The sequence below is a fragment of the Mobula hypostoma genome, chromosome 8, assembly GCF_963921235.1.
Source record: "Mobula hypostoma chromosome 8, sMobHyp1.1, whole genome shotgun sequence".
NCBI lineage: Eukaryota > Metazoa > Chordata > Chondrichthyes > Myliobatiformes > Myliobatidae > Mobula > Mobula hypostoma.
In genome coordinates, this window is record NC_086104.1 from 155,460,860 (window position 1) to 155,478,983 (window position 18,124).

At 46.1% G+C, this 18,124-nt stretch overlaps 2 protein-coding genes across 3 annotated transcripts in view; both read right to left on the bottom strand.

The window, feature by feature from the left end:
- Positions 1 to 4,939, bottom strand: part of LOC134351097 (calsenilin-like) — a 75,879-nt gene extending 70,940 nt beyond the window's left edge. Inside the window, exon 1 of the mRNA XM_063057167.1 lies at positions 4,660 to 4,939. Within this exon, the coding sequence (XP_062913237.1) occupies positions 4,660 to 4,747 (88 nt within the window). The 5' untranslated portion in view covers positions 4,748 to 4,939. The remainder of the gene's footprint in view (positions 1 to 4,659) is intronic.
- Positions 4,940 to 6,458: 1,519 nt separating this feature from the next.
- Positions 6,459 to 18,124, bottom strand: part of LOC134351098 (calsenilin-like) — a 72,838-nt gene continuing 61,172 nt past the window's right edge. Inside the window, exon 3 of one of the 2 annotated variants that reach the window (XM_063057169.1) lies at positions 6,459 to 6,634. In XM_063057169.1, the coding sequence (XP_062913239.1) occupies positions 6,546 to 6,634 (89 nt within the window). In that variant the 3' untranslated portion in view covers positions 6,459 to 6,545. Of the gene's footprint in view, positions 6,635 to 11,468; positions 11,603 to 18,124 lie in introns of those variants that run through there. The other variant, XM_063057170.1, reaches the window with a different exon arrangement.

Below are 18,124 nucleotides of genomic sequence, written 5' to 3' on the forward strand. Positions count from 1 at the left end.
AGGAACAGTGGTGCTAAGGATGTGACTGTAACCCTTTAGTCCTTTTGTCTTCCCAATATTCTGTCCCCTTTGATTTCTGAAATTTAAGGAGCCCACAGTTTTCTGTCTGGGCTCAAACTGTGGAATTCCCTCTCAGAACCTATCTCCTGAAAGATGTAGCTTGAAAATAACTTGTCTCCTGGTCTTGCCTGAAGTTTGCAGGGTGCGAGAACTAACTTCCACCATGAGCTCTGATAGATCACCTGAGCCTCAGGGGTGATCCGTCCAATACAAGGATGGTACCTCCATTAAACACCTTCTGAAGTTCCCTCACCGCTATAGGAAGTACAGTAATCTAATATATACACAACAAAATCACAAAGCTGCAACCAAACCGGCAATGGGATTTAGTGATGGTGGCGAGGGTTAGACACAGTCTGGGTATCAGGGAAACCTGCCCTGCTCTTCCTCGAGTGGGGTTGAGGGACTTCAGATATCTGGCCAGTGGGGAGCCTGGTCAAGTATGGTGAGGGTCAGGTTACTTTGGGATTCCTCTTTGAATCTGCACCATTTCTAACAGGAGAACCATTCCTGGCAGTAGTCTAGAAGGCCCACTCCTCCTATCTCCTACTTCCATCTCCTCCTCCCTCTGACCTATCTCCTACCTCCATCTCCTCCCCTCCCACCTACCACACACCGTCTTCACCTCCATTCCTTACGCTCTCCCACCTACCTCCATCTCCACCTCCATCCCCTCAATCTTCTCACCTACCTCACACCTCCATCTTCACTTCCATCCCCTCAACCCTCCATCTTACCTCCTTCCTCCATCCTTCCACCTTCCCACTTATCTCCTACCTCCATCTTCACATACATCCCCTCAACTCTCCCATCACCTTCTTCCATCTCCATCTCCTCCACCTTCCCACCTATCTCCTATCTCCATCTTCATGCCCATCCCCTCAACCCACTTACCTCCTATCTCCATCTTAACTTCCATCCACGCAACCATCCCACCTACCTCCTACCTCCATTCCTCCATCTTCCCACCTACCTCCATCTCCAGCTCCTTTCCTCCACCTTCCCACCTCTCCTACCTCTGTCCCTCCACCTTCCTATTTACCTCCTACATCCATCTCCACAAACACCTTTCCACCCTCTCACCCTACCTCCATCCCTCCATCTTCTACCTTTATCTTCACCCCAACCCCTCAACCCTTCTATCTACCACCTATCTCTATCCCTCCACCTTCCCACCTACCACCAACCTCTACCCCTCCACCTTCCCACTTACCTCCTGCCTCCATCTCCACATCCAACCATCCGCCCTCCCACCTACCTCCATCCCTCCAATCTACCTCCCACTTCCAACTCCATCTGCATCCTCAACCTCCCAATACCACCTACACCGAATAGCACCGATATAGGAGTAGAATTCGGCCATTTGGCCCACTGAGTCTGCTTCTCCCATTTCACCATGGCTGATCCATTTTCCCCCTCAGCCCCAATCTCCTGCCTTCTCCCCGTATCCCTTCGTGCCCTGACCAATCAAGAACCTATCAACCTCTGATTTACATATACATAAAGATTTGGCCTCCCCAACTGTTTGTGGCAATGAATTCCACAGATTCACCAGTCTCTGGCTAAAGAAACTCCTCATCTCCATTCTAAGAGGACACCCTTCTATTCTGAGGCTGTGTCCTCTGGTCTTAGACACCCCCATCATAGGAAATATACTCTCCACTTCCACTCTATCGAGGCCTTTCAACATTCGATAGGGTTCAACGACATCCCCCTCTTTCTTCTGAATTCCATTGAATACAGGCACAGAGCCATCAAACGCTTCCCATATGATAAGCCTTTCAATCTTGGAATCATTTTTGTGAACCTCCTCTGAACTCTCTCCACTGCCAGCTCATCCTTCCTTAGATCCTAGAGTCCTCCCAGACAAAGGGCGAGGTAGGGCCAGGATGCAGGAGGGCAGGGTACAATGAAATGGGGCGGGTTAGGTTTGGGTTGTTGCAGAGCCAGTGGGGTGGGTACCGTTGGGGGAAGGGTTGGGCTAGGGTCAGTTATAGTTCCAGTGTACGGCATGGCCGATAGTGAAAACTGAAGCCCAACGGTTGATCGGAAGTCCAGAGTTCATAGCCCGGTGCAAAAGCCTGGAGGACCAGAGGTGCGGAGACTCAGAGACCTGGAGTCCTGTCCTGTCCTGGAATTGGAGTACTGTCCGTGTGTGGGGAGGGGGCGGGGTTGGAAGAAGGAACGGTGCCTGTTTTGCTATTGTTGTCTTTTTGCTCGTCCCGCTCTGTGTTGTTCTGCCGAGCGCTGTGGGCATGCTAGGTTGTGGCCGGAATGCGTGCCGACACTCGTGGGCTGCCCCCAGCACATCCTTACATTAACGCAAACCACACATTTCACCGTATGTTTTGATGTACAGTACAGTGGAAAAGTCCTTGGCACGTCTATTTAGCTAGGACGTCTAAGACTTTTGCACAGAACTGTATATTATAGATACGATAGAGGCAGGAAAGTTGTTTCCACTGGTAGGTGAGACTCGAACTAGGGGACATAGCCTCAAGATTCAATGGAGTAGATTTAGGACGGAGATGAGAAGGAACTGCTTCTCCCAAAGAGTGGTGAATCTGTGGAATTCACTGCCCAATGAAGCAGTAAATATATTTAAGACAAGGTTGGTTAGATTTTTGCATAGTAGGGGAATTAAGGTTTTATGGGGAAAAGGCAGGTAGGTGGAGATGAGTCCATGGCCAGACCCGCCATGATCTTATTGAATGGCGGAGGAGGCTCGACAGGCCAGATGGCCAACTCCTGCTCCTGTTTCTAATGTTCTTATGTCTTTCTAGTTACCACATACTGGAAATACGTCTGAGATACTACAAAGCGAAATTCTCTTATTTCTGTTTCCCACCCACCTTCCTATCTTAACCAATATTTACTTATTTATTGAGCTACAGTGCGGAATAGTCCCTCCAGCCCTTTGAGCCTCGCCGTCCAGCAAAATTTCCGATTTAATCCCAGGCTAATCACTGGACAATTTACAATGACCAATTAACCCACCCAGTGGTACATCTTTGGACTGTGGGAGGAAACCAGAGCACCCAGAGGAAAACCCACTTGGTCACGGAGAGAACGTACAAACTCCTTACAGACAGCAGCGGATACAATAGTTTAGCTATATATACGTGCCTAAGACTTTTAGACAGTGTGGTACGTGTAATAACGAAATGTAAAATCCCAATCAGATTCATGTCTGACTGGTTATGGATTCGATGGGGGTAAGAGGATGGGGTAGTGTGAGGGTAGAACAGTTTTAAGGCAGGGTTAAGTTACACGCTCTGTAGGTTAAGGACACTACAGCCAAGAACAAGACAGGATTAGGGGCTGTAATGAAGGGGTAGAGAACTTTTGAATTGGGGTAAGGATTAGGACGGGTTATGGGTATGGAGGGTAAGGTACCAGAATAATAGAATGATGGAATTATAGAAAACAGCAGCTCAGAAACGGGCCCTTCAGCCCATCTAGACTGTGCGTAACAGTTTATTCTGCATAGTCCCGTTGATCGGTACCCGGACCATAGCCCTTCATAACCCTCCGATCCATGAATTTATCCAAACTTCTGTTGTAATCCAACCCGCATCCGCCACTTCCACTGGCAACTTGTTCCACACTCTCGCCACCCTCTGAGTGGCTGCCCCCGCCTCTCGCCAGCTCCAGACCCAGACGTCCCCCCTGGCCGTACGGGAAAGGGGATGTCCCGCTGTGGGTCGCCGACCGACCGCCCGCACCACATCCCATTCCTTCCGACCTCTTGCACACGGTTACATCTCATCCCTGTGCCGGGAAGAGATTCCTCCCCGCGGGTCTCTGGAGAGAAGCAGTGGGCAGCCGTAGAGATCCATTCAGCTTTGGCGCAGGACGGCCGCGCCTTGGCTTGGTGCGCGCACACACACACACACACACATATCTGGATGCCCTGGGTTTCCAGTTCACCCCCTCAGGCAGGGGGAAGTTCCCCGGAGCAAACTCCGGCGGCAGCGTCGGGGAATGGGTGAGGCTGCGGCAGAACCCTTCAATGTCCCGTCTCCCGGTGCGCCAGGAACCCAATTCAAGGCGATCTCCGCCGGTCCCATCGTCTCCCGTCCCGCCGGCTTCCCCAAACTTGCTCCCTCCCTCGCCCCCCTACACCCGTCCCGGGAGCTGTGGATACCCACCGGCTGCTCTCCAGATCCACAATCTACAGAAGGGCCCAAAGTGAAAGTGAAAGTAGGCGGACCGCTGGCTGGTAAGTTATTGTGACCTATCGGCCCCTCACGCCTATACTAGCCCATCGCAGATTTCACGTAATCCTATTGTTTTCGGGGCGCATATTCGGCAGATCCGAATTGGGGGAATCGAGGTGATGACGGCTGAACGTGGGAAGGGTTTCTGCCCCAATAGATGAGACCCTCCAAGCCACCCCCTCCCACCACCGCCACCGCCCCTCGTCCTACCTCACCTCCTACGATATGGACCAGCCTCAGCTGGCCTGTTCCTGGCGGCCTGGATGGAGAGCCCCAGAGCTCCGAGTTTTACTGTTGGGGTGCTGTCAATAATAAATCCCAAGCGGGGGTTTCCCCCCTGCGTCTCACACGCCCCCAGCTCCAATTCTTATCAAAGTACCTTCCATAGACATAGGCTCCAGAATCCCAAACTGCTTGAGAACTCCGATGAAGAGGACGATCACCACCGCCACCGCGATTAACTCCATGGTGTGGCGAGCGGAGGGAGTCTCGAACTCGCCACTCGCTGCGGCCCGGCTGATGTGGGGTGTGTGGGTGGGGTGTGTGTGTCTGCGGGAGGTCCCAGGGACCAGGCTCCTGCGGGATGCGGTCAGCGGAGAGCAGCGAGAGAGGGGCCGAGAGGTTGCCACATCGTGCTCTCTCTGCCGTCGGCTGGAGGGAGAGCCTCTGGCATCAGTCCGCAGGGGAGGGAGCACTGGAAAGTGGGTGTAGGTCCCAGCCCCTGCGCGCCATGGCGAGCCTCCGCATTGATTTTGGTAATGGAATTGCCATGGCGACCTGAAGGGTGTCCAGAGGGTTACCTCAGCTCCTCTGCTGGGACCGAGGTCGCTCCTCTCTCAATCTTCCTCTCGGAGTTTCACTTTAACCGCCGAGAAGCAGCGATGAAAAACGCCGGTGGGGCTTTACTGGAGAATCGCTACAGCGACACCGCGGCACAGACACACTGGCGGGATGATTCAATATAAATAAACACACAAACACACAGATCAACACAGAACTAAACAGAAACACACACTCACACTCACACACTCACACTCGCACATAAACACGCAGATTAACAGAGAACTAAACAGAAACCCACACTCACACTCACACTTGCACACAAACACACACACCGACACAGAACTAAACAGAAACACACACATGCATACAGACACAGGTAGACACACAAACACACAGAAACACACACACACTAACGCACACTCACAAAGACAGAGGACACAGCTTGGTACACACACATGCACCTACACACCTGTATACATACATACAGGCACACACACACACACACACACGCAGACACCTCCCTCCACACACACATACAAAACACTCTCACACACACATGTACACATGTGCACGTACACACACATACACATTCACACACATATAAACTCACACACATACACTCACACATATAGACACACACACATACACACACACACACACACACACACACACACACACACACACACACACACACACACACACACGCCTGTCAGAGACACTTTAACGATTCCCCACATTTACAAACTATTTGTGACTCTGAAGTAGTTGCTACTTTAAGGATATAGGGATGTGGATCTGGTGTTGGCCATTCAGCCCCTCAGTGCTGTCCCATGATGCAAGGCCACAGCTGGTCCAATGTGACTCCCCTTCACTAAGTTTACTAACTGATTGCTCAACTCCACTTTTAACGAGATTTTCTCAACAATCTCCAAAAACAAAATCCCGAGAAATGTGAGGTGATGTGCCTTGCAAGCAAGACAAGTGAGACAAGCAAAGAAGGCTGGCACAGACACAGTGAATGGTGGGACCCTGGGCAATACGAGGAACAGAGAGACCTCAGTCTACGTACATGCCAAGGGTCCCCAGTGGCAGGAACATGGAGACCATGTACACACATGCAGAGTATACCATGTTTGTGCAGGAATGTATGGTGTCCCCTGCACATCCTCAGCTTGTGTTGCTTGTTAATGCAAACAATGGTTTCACTGTATGCTTCAATTTACTTGTGATAAATAAATCTGAATCTGAATATGAATCAGATGTCAGCATCTTGTGAAATCCAGATGTGCAAAGTTCGAAGTTTAAAGTGCAAAGTAAATTTAATATCAAAGTACATATATGTCTCCATATACAACCCTGAGATTCCTTTCATTGCAGGTGTTCACAGTAAATACAAGGAAATCCAGATGTTTGCTCCTGCCCTCTGCTCATTGGGTCTCTGACCAGTGGAACTATTTCATCCTTACTAACTTTCGTCTTTTGTTAAAGATTGCTTAATATCATTTCCAACACACAGATGGAAAGGAGAATGAAATAATTGTTACTCTGGGTCCGATGCAGCACAAAAAAGCCTGGATAAAACAAAGAACACAATAATAAAAATCACAATAAATATAAATTCATAAGGTAGATCGATTGTATATCTATAAAGTGACACTAGATACTGGAGTGTCGGTAAAGAAGATGACTCAGAGAGGAAATGATAAAGTAGTGGTGATTGCAATGCAGAGGGGTGGGTTAGTGGGTGGAACTTTAAACTCTTGGGTGTTCCTATTTCAGAGGATCTGTCCTGGACCCAGTATGTAAGTATAATTGTGAAGAAAGCACAGCAGAACCTTGACTTCCTTACGAATCCGCCGAGATTCGTCATGACATCTAAAACTTGGAAAAACTTCTGTAGAGGTGTAGTGGAGAGTGTATTGACTGGCTGCATCTTGGAATGGTATGAAAACACTAATGTCTTTGAACGGAAAATCCTACAAAATATAGTGGATTTGGCCCTGTACATCACAGGTAAAGCCCTCCCAACCACTGAGCACATCTACATGAAACGCTGTCGTAGGAAAGCAGCGTCCATCATCAGAGATCCTCACCACCCAGGTCAAGCTCTCGTCTCTCTGCTGCCATCAGAGAGAAGGTACAAGAGCCTCAGGACTCACACCACCAGGTTCAATAACAGTTACCACCCCTCAACCATCTGGGTCTTGAATAAAAGGAAATAACTACACTCATTTGTCCATGCATTGAGATGTTTTCCACAATCAATTATCTCACTCTAAGGACTCTTTATCTCATTATTATCTTGTTACTTTGAACTTTGAATTTTGAGGTGTTGAACAGCCTTGCTGCTTGGGAAAAGTAACGGTTTTTTGAGTCTGGTGGTCCTGACATGATGCTACGTAGCCCCCTCCCTGATGGGAGTGGGACGAACAATCCATGAGCAGGGTGTTACTGGCCCTTCATGATGTTACTGGCACTTTTCCAGCCCCTTTTTGTATATACAGTGCCTATAATAGTATTACTCCCCCCCCCCCGGAAGTTTTCATGTTTTATTGTTTTACAGCATTGAATCACAGTGGATTTAATTTGGCTTTTTTGACATTGATCAACAGAAAAAGACTCAACACCTTCAAGTCACTTCTAGAGATGTACCGTAGAGAGCATTCTGACAGGCTGCATCACTGTCTGGTATGGAGGGCTACTGCACAGGACCAAAAGAAGCTGCAGAAGGCTGCAAATCTAGTCAGCTCCATCTTGGGTACTAGCCTACAAAGTACCCAGGACATCTTTAGGGAGTGGTGTCTCAGAAAGGCAACGTCCATTATTAAGGACCTTCAGCACCCAGGGCATGCCCTTTTCTCACTGTTACCATCAGGAAGGAGATACAGAAGCCTGAAGGCACACACTCAGTGATTCAGAAACAGCTTCTTCCCCTCTGCCATCCGATTCCTAAATGGACATTGAACCCTTGGACACTACCTCACTTTTTTAATGTACAGTATTTCTGTTTGTTGCACATGTAAAACAATCTTTTCAATATATGTATACTGTAATTGCTTTATATATTTATTATTATTATTATTATTTTATTTATTGTTTTTTATTCTCTTCTATATTATGTATTGCATTAAACTGCTGCTGCTATTAACAAATTTCATATCACATGCCAGTGATAATAAACCTGATTCTGATTCTTAGTAGATGCACCTTTGGCAGCAATTACAGCTTGAGTCTGTGTGGATAGGTCTCTAGCAGCTTTGCACATCCAGACACTGCAACTTTTCCCCATTCTTCTTTACAAAACTGCTCAAGCTCTGTCAGATTGCATGGGGATCGTGAGTGAACAGCCCTTTTCAAGTCCAGCCACAGATTCTCAATTGGATTGAGGTCTGGACTCTGACTTGGCCACTCCAGGATATTAACTTTGTTGTTTTCAAGCCATTCCTGTGTGGCTTTGGCTTTATGCTTGGGGTCATTGTCTTGCTGGAAAACAGATCTCCCAATTCGCAGTTCTCTTCCAGACTGCATCAGGTTTTCCTCCAGGATTTCCCTGTATTTTTCTGCATTCATTTTCCCCTCTACCTTCACAAGTCTTCCTGGGCCTGCTGCAGTGAACTATCCCCACAGGATGATGCAGCCACCACCATGCCCACAGTAGAGGTGGTGTGTTTTTGATGATGTGCAGTGTTTGGCTTACACCAGACATAACGTTTAGTCTGATGACCAAAAATCTCCATTTTGGTTCATTCAGATCATAGAAACCTCTTCCATATGACTCCAGAATCTCTAACATGTCTTCTGGCAAATTCGAGCTGAGATTTCATGTGAGTTTTTTTCTATGGTGGTTCTCTCTTTGCTACCCTCTCATTAAGATATGACTGGTGAAGCACCCAAATATCAGTTATTGGATGCACAGTCTCTCCATCTCAGTCAGTGAAGCTTGTAACTCCTCCAGAATTGTCATAGGTCTCTTAGTGGCCTCCCTCACTAGACCCCTTCTTGCACGGTCACTCAGTTTGTGAGGATGGCCTCCTGTAGGCAGATTTACAGCTGTGCCATATTCTTTCCATTTCTTGATGATTGAACTGTACTCCAAGAGATATTCAGTGACTTGGAAACTTTCTTGAATCCATCTCCTGACTTGTGCTTTTCAATAGCAACAAGCCAGCGAGCACTGTGAGGGTCATGTTTTTTGACTTCTCCAGTGCGTTCAACACCATCCACCCTGCTCTGCTGGGGGAGAAGCTGACAGCGATGCAGGTGGATGCTTCCCTGGTGTCATGGATTCTTGATTACCTGACTGGCAGACCACAGTACGTGTGCTTGCAACACTGTGTGTCCGACAGAGTGATCAGCAGCACTGGGGCTCCACAGGGGACTGTCTTGTCTCCCTTTCTCTTCACCATTTACACCTCGGACTTCAACTACTGCACAGAGTCTTGTCATATTCAGAAGTTTTCTGATGACTGTGCTATAGTTGGATGCATCAGCAAGGGAGATGAGGCTGAGTACAGGGCTACGGTAGGAAACTTTGTCACACAGTGTGAGCAGAATTATCTGCAGCTTAATGTGAAAAAGACTAAGGAGCTGGTGGTAGACCTGAGGAGAGCTAAGGTACCGGTGACCCCTGTTTCCATCCAGGGGGTCAGTGTGGTCATGGTGGAGGATTACAAATACCTGGGGATACGAATTGACAATAAACTGGACTGGAACACTGAGGCTGTCTACAAGAAGGGTCAGAGCCGTCTCTATTTCCTGAGGAGACTGAGGTCCTTTAACATCTGCCGGACGATGCTGAGGATGTTCTACGAGTCTGTGGTGGTCAGTGCTATCATGTTTGCTGTTGTGTGCTGGGGCAGCAGGCTGAGGATAGCAGACACCAACAGAATCAACAAACTCATTCGTAAGGCCAGTGATGTTGTGGGGATGGAACTGGACTCTCTGACGGTGGTGACTGAAAAGAGGATGCTGTCTAAGTTGCATGCCATCTTGGTCAATGTCTCCCATCCACTACATAACATACTGGTTGGGCACAGGAGTACATTCAGCCGGAGACTCATTCCACCGAGATGCAACATAAAGTGTCATAGGAAGTCATTCCTGCCTGTGGCCATCAAACTTTACAACTCCTCCCTTGGAGGGTCAGACACCCTCAGTCAATAGGTTGGTCCTGGACTTATTTCATAATTTACTGGCATAATTTACATATTACTATCTAACTATTTATGGTTTTATTACTATTTAATTATTTATGGTGCAACTGTAACGAAAACCAATTTCCCCCGGGATCAATAAAGTATGACTATGACTATGACTATAATCGTTTCATGGAGTTGCTTGTGGTGTTCATGATGTAGTTTTCGCCAGGATACTGACTCAACAGCAGTGGGACCTTCCAGATACAGATGTATTTTTACTACAATCAATTGAAACACCTTGACTGTACACAGGTCTCCTAAAATAGATCTCCAATTAACTAATTATGTGACTTCTAAACCAAACTGGCTGCACCAGTGATGACTTGGTGTGTCATATTAAGGGGGGCAAATACTTGTGCAATCAATTATTTTGTGTTTTATATTTGTAATTAATTTAGATCACCTTTTAGAGATCTGTTTTCACTTTGACACAAAAAAGATTTTTTTGTTGATCAGTGTGAAAAAGCCAAATTACATCCACTGTGATTCAATGTTGTAAAACAATAAAACATGAAAACTTTTGGTGGGGGTGGTGAATATTTTTTATAGGTACTGTATGTCTTTGACAGCACATAGACTGGTGCTAATATTGTTGTTGCTGCTTGTGCGTTCTGCTGGACCTGGTGGGCATGGTATGTTGGCATCAGAGTGTGTGGCATCAGAGTGTGTGGTAACACCTGTGGGTAGCCCCCAGCACAACCTGAACACAAACAACACATTTCACTTCATGATTTGATTTACTTATGATAAATAAATGTACCTGAATCTGAACCAGCTAATATCCCAACAGAGGTGCCAACATCTGTCTCCTGAGGGGATTCCTGATGCCAGCCTCACAAACGACCACCACACTGGCACGTACATGGATTCTGACAAATTCCCACGTTCAGCTCAGTTAACCCCTCGCTTAGTCTCAAACCCGTTCATACAGAAGGTTAAAATTCTCCCATCAGCCCAAGGCCCAGCAAGTACACAAGACCAGGAGATTTCCCTCCTGCATTACGCACAGAAAGCTCACAGTGAGTATGGAGGCTTTTAGCAAAGATTCAAACCAACCTCATAGACACTCAGAAATTGGACACTGTCCCCCACAATCCCTGTGTTCACTGCAAGACGGAGCAGATGGGAAGAAGGAGACAGCACAAAGAAATATTTCCTCCTGCACAAGAAGTTGCTGAAAAGAGGCTTTGTTCGGCAGTGGATCCTTCTGTGATACCATCCAAGTGTTAGAGAGGAGTGTAGAGGGTGTTTTAACTCTGGCAGTCAGGAGATTCTGCAGACACTGGAAATCCAGAGAAACACACACAAAATGCAGGAGGAGCTCAGCAGGTCAGGCAGCATCTGTGGAGGGGAATAAACAGTTGACGTTTCGGGACGGGACCCCTCGTCACAACTGGAAAGGAAGGGGAAGGAAGCCAGAGTAAGAAGGTGGGCAGTGGGGGAGGAGTACAAGTGAGAAGGTGACAGGTAAAAGCAGGTGAGGGGGAAGACGGGCCGGTGGGAGAGGAGGGTGAAGAGAGAAGCTGAGAGGTGATAGGTGGAAGAGGTAAAGGGCTGAAGAAGAAGAAATCTGATGGACCATGCGAGAAAGGGAAAAATGAGGACCACCAGAGGCAGATGCTGGACAGGTGAGGAGAAGGAAAAGGGTGGGAGAGGAGCCAGAATGGGGAATGGGAAAAGAGAGAGAAGGGGGAAGGGGGGAAAAATTATGGGAAGTTAGAGAAGTTAATGTTCATGCCATCAGGTTGAAGGCTATTGAGACGGAATATGAGGTTTTGCCCCTCCAGTCAGAGGGAGGCCTCATTGTGGCAGGAGAGGAGACCATAGACCGACATGTGAGAATGGGAATGAGAAGTAGAATTGAAATGGGTGGTCACCGGGAAAGCCTGCCTTTTGTGGCGGATGACCTTTCTTCATGACTGGAAAAGGAAGGGGAAAGACGCCCGGAAAAAAAGGTGGGGGGAGGGGAAGGAAGATAGCAAAAGGTGATAGGTGAAGCCAGGTGAGTGGGAAAGGTAAAGGGCTGGAGAGGAAGGAATCTGATAGGAGAGGAGAATGGACCATAGGAGAGAGGGAAGGAGGAGGGGACCCGAGAGGAGGTGATAGGCAGATGAGAAGAGGTAAGAGGCCAATGTGGGGAATAGAAGAAGAGGGGAGGGGGAGGAAAAATATTTTTTACCGGAATGAGAAATTGATATTCATGTCTTCAGGTTGGAGGCTACCCAAATGGAATATAAGATGTTGTTCCTCAACCCTGAGGGTGGTCTCATCTTGGCACAAGAGGCCATGCCTCAACATGTTGGAATGGGAATGGGAATGGGAATGGGAATGGGCATTAAAATGTTTGGCCCCCGGGATGTTCCACTTTTGGCAGATGGTGTGGAAGTGCTGGACAGATCAGCCCCCCAATTTACAACTGGTCTTGCCAATGTAGAGGAGGCCGCATTGACACAATAGACGACCCCGGCAGATTCGCGTCAGGAGCACTGTTCCCTAGCATGATAAGATGGACCCTCATTGTTCGTCTGCATTGCGCGTCCTCTGTAGCTGTTGTACTTTACTGGACAGCAGGGCTGTACTTTGCTGTTGTCCTTCGTTACTGGTTTTCACTGTTCTGCTTCAATTATTTATTCAGAGATACAGCACGGTGACAGGCCCTTCCGGCCCAAGGGAGATACAGCACGGTGACAGGCCCTTCCGGCCCAACGAGCCAGCACTGCCCAGTCACACTCAGGTGACCAATACACCGACTAACCTGTCCGTCTTCGGGATGTGGGAGGAAACCGCAGCACCTGGCGGAAACCCTCAGGGTCACAGGGAGAGCGTACACGTTCCTTACAGACAGTGGCGGAAACTGAACCTGGGTCACTGGGGCTGTATAGCATTACATGCCGGATGAGCAGTTTGCAAGGTGTGATTGTCACGGTATCGTGGTACATGTGACAACAATAAACCAATTGCAATCTCAAATCATAGGCACACAGGTCCTTTGGCTTATCACATCCATGTTGACTGCTTCTCCTATACACGCTAACCCCATTAGACCATGCCATGCCTATTTAACAGCTGGCTGGGTATCTGTTAAATGTAGTGACTGCATCTGACTCCACTGCCTTATCTGTCAGTGAGTTCTGGATATCAACCACTCTCTCTACATGACACTGTCTCCTTACATCGTCCACTCACCTTAACCCTAGGCCCTTTCGCTTTAGGTTTCCAGACTACCATGGATTAAAATGTTTGACCAGCTACTCTATCTGTGCCACCATAATATTACATACAGGTCACACCTCTCTACTCTGCTCCGGGGAAAATAGGTCCAGTCTATCCCATCTCAAGATTCGAGATTCAAGGTTGTTTATTGCCGTTCTTCAGAACACGAAGATAAAGGAGAACAAAATGATTGTTCCTCTGGGTCCAGTACAGTTTAAAACACACAATAAGCATAAAGAGTGCAATGACTATAAATATAAAAACAATCCTATAAAACACAATTTCAGAATCAGGTTTAATATCACTGGCATATGTTATGAAACTCGCTTTTATGCAGCAGCTGTACATTGTAATACTTAATAATAGAGAAAAAAATGTGACTTAAAGTAAGAATATGTATATAATGACTTAAAGTGTGTATATATATATATATATATATATATATATATATATATATAGTTAAATTAAATAAGCAGTACAAAAATAGAAGTAAACAAGTAGTGAGGTAATGTTCATGGGTTTAATGTCCATTCAGAGATTGGGTGACAGAGGGGAAGAAGCTATTCCTGAATCACTGAGGGTGTGTCTTCAGGTTCCTGTGCCTCCTTCCTGATGGTAACAATGAGAACAAGACACTTCCTGGGTGATGGGGGTTCTTACTGTTGGATGCCAACTTCTTGACGCATCACTCCTCGATGTTGGGGAGGCCAGTACCCATGATGGATCTGACTGAGTGACTGAGTTCACAACTTCCTGCAGCTCATTTCGATCCTGTGCAGTAACTGCCCCCCCCCCCTCCCCATACCAGACCATGACGCATCCAGTTAGAATACTCTCTACCGGACATCTGTAGGAATTTGCGAGGGTTTTAGGTGACATACCAAATCTCCTCAAACTCCTAATGAGATGTAGCTGCTGTTGTGCCTTCTTTGTAGGTACATCAATGTGTTGGATCCAGGGTAGATCCTCAGAGATGTGATGTACAAGTAACTGTTATATCGATAGGTTGACCTCTCTCCATAACTAAAGTCCACCAATCCAGGCAACCCTCTGGCGAATTTCCTTTGCCAACTATAGATGGGTTAAAGGTGAAAGGTGAAGTATTTAAGGGGAACATGAGGGGGAACTTCTTCGCTCAGGGTCTGTTGAGAGTGTGAAAGGAGCTCCCAGCAGAAGTGGTGAATTCAGCTTCACTTGTAGCATTTCAAAAAAGTTTGGACAGGTACGTGGATGGGAGGGGTAGGGACGGAATGGGACTAGGCAAAATAATAGTTCAGCATGGACTAGATGGGCTGAAGGGCCTGTTTCTGTGCTGTAGTGTTCTATCACTCTATAATCTGTTGGCGGAATATTTGGTAGGAAAACGTAGAGGATACTTAATGCTGTTTTTAACTTGTTTAATGGGAAAACTTTACTTTCTACTGGATCCACTTCAGGCTGAGGCTGCTGTGTTTAACGGGACAGTGGAGAGAGATCTCTGCAGTGGCGCTGGTTTGTAAATATTTCAAGGGGATATCAGTTTGATTCCAATGGAGAAACCTGCTTACGGTGACAGATGCTGAATCATCAACATTTGGGTTTCCAAGTGAAACCACACATGCCCGGTGTCAGTTTCACAGTAGAATGTCAGTAACAGTCAGCAACTTTGCAATCTGTACAACCACAAATCCCAGGATGTTATCCTATCTCTGGTACACCTCCCCAGCACGGGATAGAATATTACTTTGTGGTCATGCACTTGCCTTGGGTGTCTTTGTGCGGAGCGATCATGGGAGAGGGGGACGCTTCTTACTTAATTAAGCCCCACCGCCCCTGCTGGGGCGTAGGCCACCGACAGTCGCTCACCAGAGTCTTCTGTCCCAGGACAGTCTTTCACAATGTCTCCAGGGGTAGCTCATCTTCTTGGTATCTCCTTCCTCTCCCAGGGATGAGGTCTTTGGAGGTTCTGTTGGCGTTTCTCTATCTCTGGGTTTTTACGAGATGGGGTTGCTAGTCCCATACCCGACCATCCTCCTTTTGCAGCTGGGCTTGGGACAGTCCATGGTGGAGTTAAGGTGGGGGGGGGGCATTTACATTTTTATAGATAATAGTGCTGATAGTGACTGATAGAACCACATAGAGAGAGTCTATTCACTATCTAGTCCCTGATAGTCCGCTAAAGGAGATGATGCCTCAAAAAGGCCATGTCTATCATCAAAGATCTCCAACATCCAGGCCATGCTGTCTTCTTGCAGCTACCATCAGGCAGGAGGTATAGAAGTCTGAAGTTCAACACCACCAGGTTTAAAAACAACTTCAAGCCTTCAACCATTCAGTTCTTGAACCAACCCTCAACGACAGCACGACCAAGGAACTGACCGTAGACCTCAGCAGAGGGAAACCAAAGGTCCATGGGTCAGTCCTCATCGGAGGATCAGAGGTGGGGACAGGTAGCAACTTTAAATTCCTGGGTGTTACTATTTCAGGGGATCTGTCCTGATAAATGCGCCAGCGAGGAAAGCGCGGCAGTGCCTCTACTTCCTTCGGATTTTGTGGAGATTCAGCACGGCATCTAAAACTTTGACAAACTTCCATAGGTTGTAGTGGAGAGTATATTGACTGGTTGCATCACAGCCTGGTGTAGAAACAGGAAATCCTACAAACAGTAGAAGATTCGGCCCAGTACATCATAGGTAAGTCCCACCCAACCATTGAGCACATCTACATGAAGCACTGTCGTAGAAAAGCAGATCCATCATCAGGGATCCCCATCACCCAGGTCATGCTCTCTTCTCGCTGCTGCCATCAGGTAGAAGGTACAAGAGCCTCAGGACTCGCACCACCAGGTCCAAGAACAGTTACTACCCCTCAGCCATCAGGCTCTTGAACAAAAGAGGATAACTTCAATCATCTTCGCTTAACCCATCATTGAAATCTTCCCACTTTCACTCACTTTCAAGGACTCTTCATCTCATGCTCTCGATATTTATTGTTTATTTATTTATATTTGTATTTGTATAGTTTATTGTCTTCTGCATCCTGGTTTAACGCCCTGGTTGGGTGATCTTTCATTGATCCTGTTATAGTTACTTTTTCATAGATTTGCTGAATATGCCCCCAGGAAAATGAATCTCAGGTTTGTAAGTGGTAACATATATGTGCTTTAATAATAAAATTATTTTGACTTTGAATCGAAGTTTAGCAACACTATGGCCACTTTGATCACATGCTACAGCAGACTACCTTTTGTTCTAACTCTGAATTTTTCTCTTGTGTATAATTTGTTTGATTTATGTTTTCTTGTGAGTGCTGTTTATCCGATGCTGTGACGTTGCTGCAAGTTTTTCACTGCACCTGTCCACACACGGACTTGTGAACATGACAATAAACTCAACTTTGACTTGGAAATGGTGCCTTGGCTTTGCTTAATGAGAGACAGGGAGTAAAGGAGATTGATCCTGCATTCGGCCAGCTTTGAGAAAGTTCATGGGAAAACACAGAGTGCTTTAGTTATCCTAGAACTGTCCGTTCAAAGTCAAAGGCAATGCAAAGTTTATGATTGAAGTACACATATGGCACCATAAACAACCCCGAGATTCATTTTCCTGTACAGGAAAATAAAGAAATACTGTAGTATTTATGAAAAACTATACATAAAGACTGACAAACAACTGATGTGCAAAAGAAGACAAACCGTGAAAAATATGTATATATTCATACTGCATATTACATATATTTATATTATATATTTTATATTATAAAATTTAAAAGATGTGCAACTATTACATATTGCAAAATATAATATTAGTATATCAATATCAGTATTTTATATATACAGTGGATTCCGGTTAATCAGGCCATCAGTTAATCAGGTCAGCCACTGTTTTGGGACAATTCTTAAAGAACAGAAATGATTCAAGAAAAAAACCTGGATTCCCTTCATTTATTTGAGACACTGTACTGCTTAATTGGGGCAGTGGATGCTGCCAGATAGATTTTAAATAGCATCAGCTGAGTGCATTTGAGTTCAAAGAGCACTGATTCTTGTCACTGATAGTTGATGAGAAGTAAGCAGTAGGACAATTTGCACCTGGTTTGCTCATTGTGGTTTCAAGCATTCCGGCTTGGAGATGCCAGAAATGGCCAGGAGTGAGCACTGAATGATTTTCACTACTTCAACAAGTCAGAAACCACAAAGAATTTAAAGGCATCAACAATCATCTTGAATGTTACAATGAAAACAAAGATTTGGAGGATGCAATCATCATTAGAATTGTATGAAGGCAGTTCATTATCCACACTAGATGTCTGTACTGATTTTGTTCATTTATAGTCAATCAAACGAATGCGTACACTGGATTAATTCCTACATCGATAGCTATTAGGAATTAATACACAGTTTTATAGTATTGTAGTAGTATTGATAGTGTTCCAATTTCTTCTGTATTTCATTTAAATATATAATTTTTTACTCAGTTAAACAACAGTTCGTTTTTTTTTGTACATTTTTTAACCATTTCCATGAAACTTCAACTCATTGGAACAGCTGCTTAATTGGGCCAAAATGTACCAGTCCCAATGTATCCAAATTAATTGAAATCCACTGTATATATTTATATACTGTATGTGTGTATATGTAGAGTCCTTGAAAGTGAGTCAGTAGTTTGTGAA